This window comes from Pelodiscus sinensis, chromosome 2 (assembly GCF_049634645.1).
Source record: "Pelodiscus sinensis isolate JC-2024 chromosome 2, ASM4963464v1, whole genome shotgun sequence".
NCBI classification, from domain to species: domain Eukaryota; kingdom Metazoa; phylum Chordata; order Testudines; family Trionychidae; genus Pelodiscus; species Pelodiscus sinensis.
Genome location: NC_134712.1, coordinates 193,044,989 through 193,060,713, shown reverse-complemented (window position 1 = coordinate 193,060,713; position 15,725 = coordinate 193,044,989). Strand labels below are relative to the sequence as shown.

At 40.3% G+C, this 15,725-nt stretch overlaps 1 protein-coding gene across 6 annotated transcripts in view; it reads right to left on the bottom strand.

The window, feature by feature from the left end:
• Positions 1-15,725, bottom strand: part of TBC1D5 (TBC1 domain family member 5) — a 515,710-nt gene that overhangs the window by 260,192 nt on the left and 239,793 nt on the right. For all 6 annotated transcript variants that reach the window (XM_075922103.1, XM_075922104.1, XM_075922102.1 and 3 more), the window contains one exon: positions 2,539-2,605. In XM_075922103.1, the coding sequence (XP_075778218.1) occupies positions 2,539-2,605 (67 nt within the window). The remainder of the gene's footprint in view (positions 1-2,538; positions 2,606-15,725) is intronic.

Here is a 15,725-nt window from a genome sequence, read left to right as displayed (position 1 = left end):
GAAATAATATCTTCTATTAGACAGGGAGACAAAGCTTGCAATGGTGTAGCCATACCAGTCCCCAAATATTAGAACATAAGAACGGCCATTCTGGGTCAGACCAAAGGTCCATCTAGCCCAGTATCCTGTCTTCTGACAGTGGCCAATTCCTGATGCCCTGTTGGGAATGAACAGAACAAGTAATCATTAAGTAATCCAGCCCCTGTCATCAAGTCCCAGCATCTGACAAATTAGGCTAGGGACACCTGGTCCTAGCTTCTCACAAACAGAGGCTAAGTCTAGAGAGACACTTTGGCTAAGGAAGTATCTTTCTCTGAACCAAATTCCATTAAAAGGTATTGCCTCACTGACCTTGTCTCTCTTACATCCTGTAAAGAATACAGATACAAAGATACTGCGTATAACAGAAAGAGGAGCACACCGTGTCTCCACAGCAGAACTTCACAATCATCACATGTCGTCATTGAAATTAGGCCCCACTATAAGAGAGTTTGTTGTGATATAGTGGGAATGTAGAAATTACAATAATGTACAATGCAAAAAGTAATTCAAAAATTATTCCAGCATATTGGTCAGTCTCAGTATCATAAAATATGTTAATAAAAATAAGCATTTCCCGTCCACATCTTTATTATTATTATTAATGTATGAAAACACCTTTGAAGAAAGTAAGTGTCCTTTAGATGAGTATCTGCATTCTAAAAGTAACAATTAGATCATTAAAATAATCTGGAAAAATAGCTTGTAAAATAAAAAGTTAAAACTACTCACCTTCATTTTATTTCATAGGTCACTGCTATACCATCTAATAAGATAATTAAAAACATGCAAGCAGCTGGTACTGCGGCTAAACAGATTAATGTAATAGTCTGTAGTCACATGCGCTGGCAAGGGGTTCACCTCTTTGGCAAGGAGGAGGTCAGCTGCCCTTGGGAAGTGGAGAAAGATAATATTTCTACTTTCCAGTGGCTCTGTATTACAGATAGTGAAGGTAGAGTCCATCTTGATTTGTTGGACAAAGTGAACAATTTGCACACCTAGCAAGGACTTCCATTGTAGAGGTATAATACTACAGCAGTGTGGAGGATCAAATAGATATTTAACAAAACTAAGATGTTCTTCCAAAATAATCAAATGCAGGTTTTATTGAGGATAAGAGTAATCAAATACTAAAAACCGCACAAACAATCCAAATAGTTTAAATTTTATCATTAATGAACTTCAAGCAGTCAATGACAGCTTACAAAGGTGACCTTTTAACCACATCTTACTTTACTAAAGCTTCTTTTTCAAGCATAATTATTTAAAAAATAATCTGAATTAGAAGCTGAAGATCAACTAACAAATTTTCTGCCATCCAACCAGGATTTATCAATAACTACCCAGAATATTTGGAAATATCCCAGTCATACTTGCTTCCTGTTTCCACTGCTTAATGAGCAAGGAGAAAACACCCACTTATCTAAATTTAAGGAGAATTAACTACATCAACTATAACAAATGCAAACAAGATCCACAGTCACTAAAAAGATGGAGACTGTATAAAGCATTTAAAAATCACAAATAGTATTGCAGAACCATCAGTATAACTGTAGTTAACAATCAGGCATATGAACCTTTAATTGATGATGATGAATATTAACTCCAAGCTAAAACTTATCATACCAGATTTCATATTGCAGCAAGGAAAATCTTTTATTTTTAAATTTTGGTTAAAACAACATAGCCTTTGGATTAGTTATACAACAATGAAAAAGTTAAAACTGCACTTTCAAATGCTCTAAAGCCCCTGTAACTACCAAGGTACTTTTCCTAAATGAAATTCTGAATGCAACTGCTGTTGATACTTAAACAACAATGTTGTGTGCGTGCGAGAGAGAGAGAGAGAGAGAGAGAGAGTTTTTGTTTGTTTGTTTTTACACATACAAGGAATTTGTTTCTTCCTGGGAAAACTTTCAATTGGATTTAATGCACATCAGCTGACTACACATGACACTTGCACTGACACAAAAGACTACTGCCTGTTAGAGACTTTGTTAATGAGCTACTCGCCAAATATGATGCAGAACAGACAGGAGTTGCTATATTCTATCGAATTAGTAATTTACTCAAATTTTACTCAAAATAACATTCATTTTAAATGTTCACTGATGGAATTACATCCTTGAAGGATAGTTTGACAGCACAGAAACAGATTAGTAAACAAAATGTATGTACAGATAAAACCTTTACCACCGTTATTTTCAAAGTAGAAATGAAAGACTTTCGTACTACTAAATTCTCGAAATACACACTCCATGGACTTGTGAACCTTTTGTTGAAATGCTTAACCAACTTCCTTCCTCTTACAAGGCATGCTTCATAAATCAATCTGTTTTTTCACAGCATTTACGAATTCATCAGAAAAGAAGTATCAAATCAAAAAGCTTATTCCAGTTCCAGTTGCACAATATTCAACTACTCTTTGGCTTTAAGTAGCTGATTATACCTATGCTACTCAAACAAAAATATTTTTAAAAATAGCAAACTAGTACCTACCTGTAAGAAATAAATGTTCCATCAGAGTCTAAGGCATGATGTGTTCTTCCATTCTCAGGAGATCCCCCTAAAACAAAAATGAAAGAAACAGACCTTAGTCCTGACAGAAGTATATACTGATACTGAATGCAGAAATGTGTAAGAGCATATATAAGTGATCTTAAGCTATATAGAAACATTGTTTCAAGGCTAAGAAACAGACAACCTTACCTGGATAGGTCTCATCCTTCCATCTTAAAAAATAACTAATTGTTAGTAGAGAGGACCTCAAAACATCAGCTTCTGTTCTGGATATGAATTCTTCCAAACCTCAGAAATGCTTGTATCTGAGGTTTTAAAAGTTTAACAACTAGAAACAAGCCTAAATGAACAAAATGTTTTTAAAAGATAATGCCTAATAAAGTGGATGAAACCAAAATATGTTTTCGTAATCTGAAGTCAATTTATATACTGTAAAAGTTTTTAACTGAATGGTAAAAAGACGTTTTCTTTCCACTGAAGGCGACTGTTTCCCTCACATTGCCTCAGTAACAAGCCGCTAAGAAAGACAGACTACTAACAATGATGAGAGGGTAGCACTTCATCAATACCCCTGAATCCTAGCTCAATCCAAGAATGAGTTATGATGCTTATTCAAAAAAAAAGTGTATTTATTTAACATGCATAGTTGTGTAGCCAAGAAATGGCATCTTCAGAGCACTTGTCCAAGAGGGATGGGTGATATGGTTCAGTGAAATGAATTCCACACTGGGACTTGGAAGCTTTGGGTTTTACTCCTGGCTCTTCCACCCATCTGCTCTGGGACCTTAGGCAAGTTATTTTATTTACCTTTGCCTCTGTTTTTTCATCTGTAATGAAGGGATACTGATATCTACTAGCATTGTAAGCACTCTCAGATGACAGAATGAAAAGCACAACACAAGAGGTATTACTAACTGATTTCACATAAGCCAATGACAACACACATGAAAACTATTTTTTCAGTCACTCCTGCACTAGAACAAAATAAAACCTGTAGCCTAGGCATAAAAAGGATCTTTGAGTAATGCAATCTCTCATCCCTCAAAATGCTGGCATTTTATTTAAGAGTTAAAATATGTTAGTTATTGAAAAGGAATGGGATCTAATCCTAAACAGCTACTAAAGTACCAGTAACAAATTCTGGAATAAAGAGTTGCTACCCCTTTGATACTTTCCTACCTACTGAAGAAATACCTCTGAACTCTAGCTCTCACATCTTTGGAGAGTACAGGCAGTCCCCGGGTTACATGGATCCGACTTACATCGGATCCCTACTTACAAATGGGGCGAGGCAACCCCGCACTAGCTGCTTCCCCCCAGCAGACCAGGGAGACGCGAAGCTAGCGCCCCCACAGCAGACCAGGGAGACGCGGAGCGGCTTTTCTCAGCAGACACCTCAGCTTGAGAATAAAGGACTGAGGGAAGTGAGGTGTGGGAGAATAAAACTGAGCTCTGGAGAAATGTTTGGCTAGAGTTTCCCCTACAATATGTACCAGTTCCGACTTACATACAAATTCAACTTAAGAACAAACCTACAGTCCCTATCTTGTACGTAACCCGGGGACTGCCTGTATAGTTAAGAAGAAAGAAACTGCTCTACATACATATTATAAAATCATAACTATTTTCTTCAACATTGCACTAAGTAGGGAAGGGTTTTGAGGCTGTCAGTTTAAGAATTAGAGATAAAAGTGATTTCACTTAGGAAATCAGATTGTGCATTATCCAACTGCAAAAGCTGCTTACCCATGCCAAAATGAAAACACATATTCCTGCTGACAAGTCTGCACTCTGCTTAAAATTTTATTTTTAATTGAAGATGCATTTTTGTTAATATACATCTTTATTTTCATCTGTACAACAATTCCAAGTTTAGTTTATATAGAACACTAGTTTACCACCATTAACAAGGCAGTGTTTTCTGCTTAGAGAAGACAAGGAGTATGTGGTAGACTAGAATCTGCTTACATTATAAGCCTGTAAATTTCTATAGCATGACTTTAAAATACCACATTATATTCAGTGTTAGTATATTTAAAACTTAATTTAATGTTTTATCCAATTTTAATTTGTACTTTCAAACCACTCTGAATAATCTGAGGTGCCACTGGAGATCATAACAGTGGTCCTGGTTAAGTCAAATAATAATTATAGAGCTTTCACTTTAAAGATGAGATTATTTTTAATTATTGAGTGAAGTACTTGAGGTACCATACTTATATAATTATGCTACTCATTAAATGGTTATTGAAAGCTGAAATGTAATTTTAACGACAGCTACCTATTTTTCTTTGTACATTTTATACATGACAGATAAGTCAAGAATATTAACTTACTCAAAATTCCTTGCAGATGTACTTGAGCTTCCAGGTATAGGACAATTAAACTGTGCTTATTTGGAATTAAAAAAAAATCTTAAAGATTATTTTTCTGTATGGAGAAAAAAATTGTTCACAGAGATGAGAGAAAGAAAATAGTGATAAATAAATATTTTTCTTTTTCAGTGTCAGCAAATTCTGGTTCTACAATGTACCTCTCCTTGTACCTATCAAGACACATCCCTGAAAAAACAGGACATCTACAAGGCAAGGTCAACTATTTTATTAGATGTGGGTGCTTTGTTTAACAAAATGAACAGCCAGCAACACCACAAATATGGAAGACTGATTTTAGTCAAAAAGTGCTTGCTGTGTAATGCAAACAAAAATTACTTAATAGATTTTTCTATCTTGAGTATAAAGGGGTAACTGACATACAATAAGCATTATACTCTTCATTAAAATGATATATAATGCCACAAAAGACTCCATTTGCTTCTTTATAACACTAAGGTTCAAAACTCTTCAAACATCAAACCCTATCAGATTCTTTTACTCCTTAGAGATATACCCAATGTCAAATATATACACACAAAACTATTCTAATCATTAAGGGGCCCAGACACTTGACAACACTGACACATCCTCAGTATTTTCATCCTTTCTACATGAGGCTTCAAATTCAGCTTATCCATTTTTCCAAAAGCCATTATCTTGTACAAATTAATCTTCTCTTTTTCACAATGAAAACTAAACAGAAGAATACATTTGTTTCATTAACAATATTAAAGCAAAGATTTCTGAATTCGCTGCACAGGGAGAACGCAATAAAGTTTTGAAGAGGAAAAAACTGCTTTGTTCCTTCAATCCCCTAGTTGAAATTAATTATAGCAAATGTTTATGAAAACATCTGTTCCGTGCAGTTATAAATTCTTAATTTTAGCATGGGCGATTCTAGGCTTTTCTATTATTTTGAAAGAAGAGTTTGAAAACTGAAAGGTTTACAAAAGAATGGGTCATTTAATTTTCTACAGTATCATATATATAGTTTACAATGTCCTGAGGATCTCTGTGGCAAAGAAAAAGAGAAATAAGACAAACTACAAAAAGATTAGTTAAGATAGATACAAATCAGAAAAGTCTTCAACAGGTCTAACTTGACAGCAGAGGCAAAAAAACAAAAACTCAGATGTAAGGAACAATACAAATTAAGACTGCACTCCATAACCTAAATCTATGCAAAGTAAAATGTAATGGGCATACTGATTTTTATTTAATATAGGAGTAAAAGTATACCTGATATGACCTCTTTGTGTCAACAGAGGGTGCTAGAGAGTTTAAGATGATTCCGTAGTGGCTCCCCTTCTAAAGCTCAACTGCTTGTACAATAAGTTCCTAAGTAAAGCTCCAAACACTCTCGGACCTTTTACATAACAGTCTTGTAACTACAGTGTTAAATTTAATTTACACCAAATAAGCTTTTTAAATGATTAAATGGAGGAAGCTTGAAGCAGTGTACAGAAACTGAAAATAATGCCTTCAGCTAAAGAATTAAGTGCATTGCACTTTTGATATTTATAAAATAATTATTAGGCTAGAAAGTTGAAGTACATTTCACTTTGAGAAAGTTTTGAAGTTGTCAAACAGAAATTATGCAACTTTTTTTTGTGAGCACATTAGAATAATATTTAAGTTCAAACAGTTTCCCCCTTGTTTCTGAAGTAATTTAGGATCACTGACAGATGCGTATTTTGCTTGCAAAGCACTGCTCGGTAATAATCATTTGGTCGCATTTTAAATATTAATATTGTGCCAAAACAAGCTTTATATTTTGCCATACATGAAAAAAAGCTAATATTCTGGTAATGAGATAGATGCATGCAGACAACTGAAAATCGTGCATGATGCTCATCAGCGGTCAAGAACTCTTGTACTAAAGGCAATGTGTAATGTGTTAATCTTGCACTCCAACAAACCTGAGAAAAATTACCCTGAAATTTTTTGAAAATTCCTAGAGAGACAGAGCCTTGTATCTATTTGAGTTTCCAGCAAAGAGGACACTAGAGCAAGATATTCTACAGTACCCACGCATAGACTAGTTTTGCAACAGTGGAGGATGGTGACATATGAAAGTGGGTAGGCAAAACTGACACATAAAGGTGCAGAATGAGAGCCTGTTTATAGCAGTAGGGAAAGATAGCATATCTGGTGAGCAATATGGTAGGAAAATCTATCCTGAGAAGCCTCCGCTGTTTTGCAGTTATAAAAGAAAACATTTTAAAAGGGCAAAAATAACCAGGATTGCAAAAAACCCAAATCTAATCCTGATCTGTGCTTGGATTTAAATAAACTGGCATTTTACAATGATCTGTACGTACAAAATCATGGCAAAATGAAAGTGCATAACAGAATATATGTACTCTTTACAGGAAGAAAAATTGGTTTAAAATAAGTTTAACAATTAATTACATGTATAACCTTGTGTGTGCAAAACATAGTACCTCCAAGTGTATTTGTGAAGGCAAAAGCATGGCTAGGAAATGTATACAAAATAAAACCAGGCTGTATAAAATCTAAAATTTAGGAGAAATTTTAGGGAAATTTGACCATTTGTGACCCTGAGTTCATAATTATTCTACTTAAAGAATTTCAATAGCACTACATTATTAAAAAGATTTATCCTATTTTTGACTTTGTAACACAGGGGTGGCTGGATCTGGCCTGCCTAGGGTTTTGATCCAGCCCACAAGACAGTTCCAGGCCTCTAGTGCAGGGGTCAGTAACATACAGCACACATGCAGATTTTCAGCCCAGAAGAGGGAACTCATCCCCCTTTCTCCTCCTCCAGGCAGTAGCTGGAGAGTGCTCTCTCCTCCCTGCAGCAGGTTAGGCTGTGGTGGGAGGAGGCAGCGCTAGGACTGAGGCTGGCCCCAGACTGCATGGCCTCCAGGGCCGGCCCCGCACTGTTGTGGCCGCAGCGGCAGTGGAGCCTCTCTTCGGGATAGCAGGGACAGTGTGGCTGCAGTCGTTGCTCCAAGGGGACACGAAGCCAGGTAAGTACCCTCCCCCCGCCCAGACCCCTCCCTCTCCAATCCCCTCACTTCCCTCCTTCCCCCCCCCCCCCCAAGACCTGGCATCTCCAGCATGCTCCGACACTCCCTTGTTCCTGCATCCTCTCTCCTGGCCAGACACCCCACCCTGCTCCTTTGTCCACATTGCTCCTGCACCCTCTCTCCTGGACACACACTGCACTCTCCCTTGTTCTTTCTCTCTCCACCTGAACAGACACCCTACTCCTAGCCTGCTTCTGCACTCCAACTCCCTCCCAAATTCTGCACTCCATCCCTATCCTACTCGCTGGTAACCCTGGCTTGCATACTGTACCTCTCATTTTTACTCCTACACCAGAGCCTAAGGAGGTCCATAAAATCCACTAACTCCAACACTCCAGAAAAGTAAATCTCATCTATCAGAAGCCCTGAACCTCAGTTCCTCCCTCTTTCCTTTCCCCCAACCTGTGACACTGGGGCATCAGTGAGTGTTGGGGGGGGGGGGGGGGTTGGAGGAGATTTGGCTTCTCACTTGTGTGGTCCCTAAAACTGATTTTTCTGTGGGTCAGTGACCCCAGGCCCAGAAAGGGTTCCCCACCCCCGCCATAAATTAAGACAACACTGAAACCTTGTGTTGGACATAATATTTTACTATATTTAAAATGAAGTTTGATAAACTAGCAGACAAAGTTAAAACGCTTAATCTGTTTCATAGTTTAAATTAAACCTTTCCTACTAGCTGCAGCTGGTTCAGAAAATAAGACCACTGTACCCAGCCTGCCCTTGCCTCCTCCCTTCTTCCCCCAGTACACAGATCCATGAATAAGTTAAATCTCAGTACGACACTTCTGAAAGGTTGCCAACCCGTACACTAAAAGGTAAGATCTGCATCTTTATTTATTAACAAAGCTGATGTAAGTATGATTATTATTGACTTTAAACGATATCACCGGCACTCAGACCCGTACATACAGGTAACTAAGTCAAATCTCAGCACTCCACCTCTGAAATGTTACTGATCCCTGCCCTAATGCATTGTCTGGGAGCCGGAGATGCGCAAGCACTTTCAATTGCTTCTATTTAAAGGGTTCACACTTGCTGGGCAGCTGCGTTGCCTGGCAGCCACACGGCAGGCGCAAGCCTTTTAAACAGAAGCAATTGAAAGGGCTCGCAGCTCTCAATCCCACTGGCCCGTTGTCTGAGAGCTGCCCGGGAGGCGCGAGCCCTTTCAACTACTTCCATTCAAAGGGCTTGTGCCTGCTGGGTGGCTGCCAGGCAATAGGTTAGCAGTGGGGCTAGGAGCTGACAGCCATGTTACGTGAATTCTAAACCTCCACTCCAGATAACTCTGGGAGGAAGCTAGCCCCTAGCACCCTCCCATCTGCTCCAGGTCCCTTCCATTGGCCAGAAGTCAGGAGGCAGGGACCCCAGGCCAAGCAAAGCTCCTGGCAGGGTAGTTTTCAACCCCGCCTCTTCCGCCCAAGGCCTCACCCCTTCCAGTCTGGCCTGCGGCCACTTGTGAAATTTCTGAAGTGCCCCCCCTTCCAAAATCATTGCCCACCCCTGTTTTAACATCTTCCACCCCATCTCTTTTGCCTGCTGCAGCCCCTATTTTCGGAGTGCTTTGCAGTGGAACTGTGTTGAAATAGAAGAGGACAAAGAAAGGAGAAAGAGCCAAAAGGAAGGAGTAGCAGATAACAGACCAACCAACAAGGTTGGGAGTAGGGGGGAGTAGTTTTCAATTATCCCCTCCTTTTAGTTTCCACAACACTTTATGGCTCTGTAGCCACTTTACACTAATTTTCAATTTTAAAGAAGTTTAGGCTTTTACTTTTGTAAATAAAAAGAGCATTTAAAGTAAAAACTACAGCTCCACAGACTCCTGGGACAACCACAAGAAACAGTTAAATAACTGTTTGTTCTTTGAAATGTGTTGTTCATGTCTGCTTCAATTAGGTGTCTGTGGACGCAGGTGCATATTAGGGGGAAAATCTTCTGGCTATTAGCTACCTGTAGGGTCGGTTTGGGCACCCTATGGAGTGGCACCGAAATGGCGCCCAATATACAGCCCTGCTGACCTACCGTGGGTAGGAATGCAGGGTGGTATTGGAGCTGCACCTTGTTCTTATGGAACATACTATAAGGCTGCTCTGACGTAAAGGCCTTAAGTTCACAGACCCTCCTAGTGAAGGTTATTGCAAAAATAAATGAAGGATAGGTACAGGAAGGAACATGGGGCTAACTGTTCAAATAGGTGACCCTCAAGTTTGGGAGGACTAAATTAAGATCTCAGTGTGGAACATATGCCCTCACGTGGGTAAAGTCTGTTGAGTCCTTTTAGAAAATGGGTGACTAATGGCTCAGTGAACACAGACGAGTCCTGTATTCCCAGGTGGAAAGCTAAAATGGTGGCCAAATATACCCTGATGGAGGAACTTGAGAGTGGAAGAGGTAATCCAGGATCAAAGGAATAGATTCTTTCATGGAGGATGAGCCATGCTGAGAATGCCATATGGATAATCACTTCAGTTTTGCAACATGGGTAGCTCTTGTGGAGGGCTTTCTCCTACCCAGAAGGACCAGTCTCACTTGCTCTGAGTAAGAGAGCTCTGTGGGGTTTAGCCACAGAGCTTCCATACTGTGCAGTGGAGAGATCTGATGCTGTGGTGCAAGAGATGGCCCTTTTTCTGGGACAGAAGGCCTGGAGTCAGGGGCAGCATAAGTGGGGGCTCCACCAACATGTCTAGCAGGGTCATGTACCAACGTTGACACGCCCAGGCTGGATTGGGTCCAATCCTGTCTGATTTCAGGAGCACCCCATGAATCAGAGGAATGGGAGAAAAAGCATACAATAGTTGCTTCCCCCAACTGATCAGGAACACATCCCTGCAAGAGCCCAGGCTGTGCTTCTGAAATGAACAGACGAGTCAACACTTCTGATTTTGCTGAGATACAAAGAGGTCTATTTGGGGAAAGCCCTACCTCAGGAAGACTGACCACTCATGAGACTGAAAGGAGAACTGAGAGTATCCGCTAAGTCATTCTGTGTCCCTGGGAGATACTCTGCTTTGTAGGTGTATCACCTGGTTTACACAGAAGAGCCATAACATGAGGGTTTCTATACATAGGGGAGAGGAGTGTGCAGCATCTCCCCCGCCCCATTTATTTATATGATTCATTATCATTGTATTTTCTGTTAAAACCAGGACACTGTGGCCAGGAAGGTGGGACCTGAATGTTTGGCACTCCAAATGGACTTCCTTGAGCTCTCTGACGTTTAGTTGCAGAGCCTGGTCCTCTGGAGTCCCTGGATCTTGAGTTCTGAAGCCCCCTAGATGACCTCCCGATCCCAAGTCCAACACATCCATCATCAGGTCAGTGAGGGGAATGGGGCACCAAAGAAGGAAATTCAACATCAGAGGTAGAGTTACCAGTCTGTCTAATCTGTCCTTGGATGGTCGGTAGGTGGATGCTAACCACAATTACAGAGGTCTGAACCTGAATAGCGCAAAAAGCACTATGTACGTGTGTGCATGAGGCCACGTGACAGACATTTGAGGCAATTTCTGGCCTTGGTTGTAGGAAATTGTCTGAGACTGAATGATGTGGGACATGCTCGTGGTGCAGGTAAGGATGTCAGCGGTGCTTCCATTGTTGCTGGTGGGCCTGTGGGATGCTGAGAGCTCGTCACCATGGCTTGCTAGCACACTGACAGTCATGTTGGTGGAGCCCCCACTTATGCTGCCCCTGACAGTACTGGTGTGCCAGAGTTGGAATAGGTAACAGCTTTTGTGCTGGCACTGGTGATTGTGTTGTTATTGGAGGTTGTGGGGGAGACACCAATGGCAGTGCAAAAGCTTGGATTGGCATTTGAGTTGGTGGTGGTAGTGCCAATGGCAACAGAACTGTGCCTGATGCCACCAATGATGCCCTGGAGTGATGCCCTAACTTTGACGAAAAGCCCAGGGAGTCCAAAAGGACCACTGCAGTGGTGCCTGCCACTAAGGAGGCCATAGTGCCGCATGTCAGTGCCATTTTTAGTGGGCATCAATGTCCAGCTACTACTTCAACTGAATCTGTCCAAGTCTGACTAACTATGAGGTGTCTGTACAGGATGACCTCAGAGGAGCAGATCACTAAATCTTTGCACTAAATCCAGATGGGAAGCCACACTAATCTGGTGAGCTTGCAGAATTGGAGAGTGGGGTGCCACGGAGGGAGAGTGTAGAGACATCATAGCTGATTTGCCACTGGAAGGTGCCCTCAGTGGGGCCAGGCAAGAGCTGAGAAAGTCGCTGTGCAGGGTGGCCACCTGGAATGCCTCAGAGTAGAAGGCATGCAAATGTCTCTAGGCACCTCTGGAGAGTAAGACGAAGGCAGAGCGTGGGGCATCTCAGCAATGCTGGGGGTCAGTACTGTAGGCCCAACTTGGGTCTCACCTTAGGCCTACATTTAGCAGGAGACCGCCCTCCTTGAACCTCTTCTTAGGCTGTGGTGACGGTGATTGGGATTGCTGCTGGTGATGAGAGCCTCAAGAAGGGCCTGTAGGATGCTGAGAACTCGTGGCCATGGCTTGCTAGTGCACTGACAGCAGTGGTGTACTGCAACCCAATTAGGTGTGTCACTATGCTGAGTCCATCAGTTCACAGTCTGGTTGACGTCAAAGAGCTGCCTCCAATAAAGGACCTTCAGGTGTTGATCCCTGCCTTTCAATATATGAGCCATGAATGTCTTGCAAAAAGAGCAATGGTCTTTCTGATGCCCTTCTCCCAAACACTTTAAGAAAGAAGTGTGAGCGTCACTTTTGGACATATGCTTGCCACAAGCTCTACAGGCTTTAAAGCCTGGAGACCTGGACAAGCCCTGGTGCTAAAGTACATGGGATAGAGAAATACCTCCCACTTACCTACTTTAAAATAAACTACCGAAAGTCAACTTCTGGAACACCTTGCCAGAAGATGCAGTGAAGGCTAGAACTTTAACAGGGTTCAAAAAAGAGCTAGATAGATTCATGGAGGTTAGGTCCATCAATGGCTATTAGCCAGGATGGGTAGGAATGGTATCCCTAGCCTCTCTTTGTCTGGAAATGGGTGACGGGGAGGGATCACATGAGGATTACCTGTTGTATTCCCTCCCTCTGGGGCATCTGGTGTTGGCCACTGTTGGCAGATGGGATACTGTCTAGATGGGCTGTTGGTCTTACCCAATATGGTCATTCTTATGTTCCTATTGGTTTACTAATTAACTACTACAGCTATAACAACTATGAAGAAAGAAACAAGCTGCTGAGTTCCAGCTAGCTGTCACAGGCGGAAAGACGGCACTGAAGAGAAGGGGCTTTAGCAGGGTTCTATATCGGGCATCATTTCAGTGCCACTCCAGGGCACTAAACCAACCCTACAGCTAGTTGCTAGGGGTAAAATTTTCTGGCTAACGTGCACATGCACACACAGACACCTAACTGGAATGCACATCAACAAACATGCCAAGAAGAACAAGATTTATCTGAAAAAGAGGTGGTGTTCAAATAGACACTTTAAAGTTTAAAAAGTTAAATTAAGTTTCCCAAAAAGTATCTTCAAAGAAGATTTAGAATCCTTTAGCTACCCTCCACCCCCCAAAACTGAATTTTAATTTTTTAAAATGTGTGAAATAATGAACTACATTCTAACAACAAGTAAGTCCACCTGAGATGCTCCTGGTAAAGATTCTCAGCTGGTAGTGATGTACCAATACTATATTAATGTACTCCCAGTTGTGAATTAATGTAATGTCTTTACTGCAGGGAGAATTCAACAGTGATGTTAATTGTGGTGTAACTGGGTTAGTGTTTGGTTGTAAAGAGAAAGCAATATGGCCTTAGCGTTCTGTGGGAGCTGCACAGCACTGGCCAGTGTACATGCATACAACTTCTACTAAAGTCAGCAAATGTTCAATCTGGTTATGCCAGGTTTCAATTTGATACCAGTAGTCCCGCGATTGCTGTTAGCAGAAGATGAAATTAGATTAGAGTGAATATGCTCTGTGTCACACTTTCCCTGCTGCACACCTCTTCTGTCCCATGCACTGAACATCACATTGATGCCAATTACACTTATCACTATCAATCATTTACAACATATAACAAACTAGTGTTTAGATCACCAATTAGTTTGACATAAAAACTTCAGTAAGATTTAGCTCCATTTATTCCATTCTGCATTCAGTCCAGCATCAAGTGGACTGTCTGCATCGAATAAAAAATGGTCACCTCTAAACCTCAAGAGAGCCCTCAGAGATCATAAAATGAGTATTTAGTGAAATAAAGAGGTTGTATGACTATATTACAGCTATGGACAAGGCCATGAATAATCATATTTTTACAGGAAGAAAAATCTTAGAATCATTCTGGAACTATTGCTATAAATTGATGTAACATAATATACAAATCTTGAGTGACTTACTGCTTGCAATCAAAATGTTGCAGCTAATTTTAAGATATAAACAGTCTGATAGGCCTGTGAATAGCAAATTGCAATAATCCAGCAGAGATGTAATAAATAGGAGTTAATGACTTGAATCCCTGAGATAACACTGGTCATATAGCTTTGCTTAGTTTTAGACATGAACAACCAGGGTATAAAAAGGTGGTCTCTGGAGACCTTTTACTTTAATAGCAAAAACATACCTCTACTTTTTTAAAATCTAAGGGTTGCATGCAGATTAGCTGATGAGGAAGGGTAGTGATTGGTTGGTTGGTTACTCAATGTAACCAAATGTACTCAATGCTTCTTCATTTGTACTCTATATAAGTCTTCTAATTGTAAGATGCAATCATTCTATTTTGAAAAATAAATCAGTTAAGTGTTATTCCACTTCAAACTAATGAAAAAGAAAAATTGTCCATGATTCAAATAAATTTTTAGCCTTCAGGCTGACAATTGGATAGGGCAAGAATTTTTCTACCTTCTTTGCCAAACCTAGATATTGCTATTAAATGCTCAGGAGAAAACTCTTATTGGTTAAAGTAACTGAACACCTTCTGTAGAAATTAAACCTAACTCACCGGCAACTAAAATCATCTTATAGACAACTGGCAAGATTTTGAATCAAGTTGTTCACCTGTGTAAATCTGAAGTAAAAACTGAGCTACTTTTGTATTTGCACTAACGTAAGTTGAAGGCAAATCAGGCCCACTAAATTTAAATTACAAATGGAATGCTACTCTTATACCAAAACTAAGATTACAGGACTATCACTCTCTCTATATGTCATTCTGAAAGCTAGAATGTAGGTTTAGTCAGTGCAAGGCAAGGAAAGAGCTCCAAGCATGGTTGAATGCTCTTTTTCTTTAGAGTATCATCAGATTCAGTCATCCCTGGAATTTGAAATCTCTACTGTACAATTTTTTAAGTTATCAGACATTTTGAAATTATTAATTACTTCTGAGTGGACGGCATAGGCTTTCAGTTGCACTTAGATAGGTATGTAGGTCATACCAGGAATCCAAGACTATTGTGATATCAGAAATAATCCATCACCACTCTTACTCACCAGCTAATCGGCATGCAAATATTTCACTGGTTATATGTGGCAGACTGCACAGGTGGACAGTTACTTGACCTTACTACCACACCCACATCACTGCATAAGCATAAACATTTTTGTGATGTATAGGATCCCTAATCATGGACCACAACCTGACGGTGCAAATTAAATATAAGAAAAGTAAGAGGCCAATATGGTTCCATCAGGAGTTCTTTAATGATCTGAAAATGAAAAAGGAATCCTATAAGTAGAAGAAACATGAACAAATTGC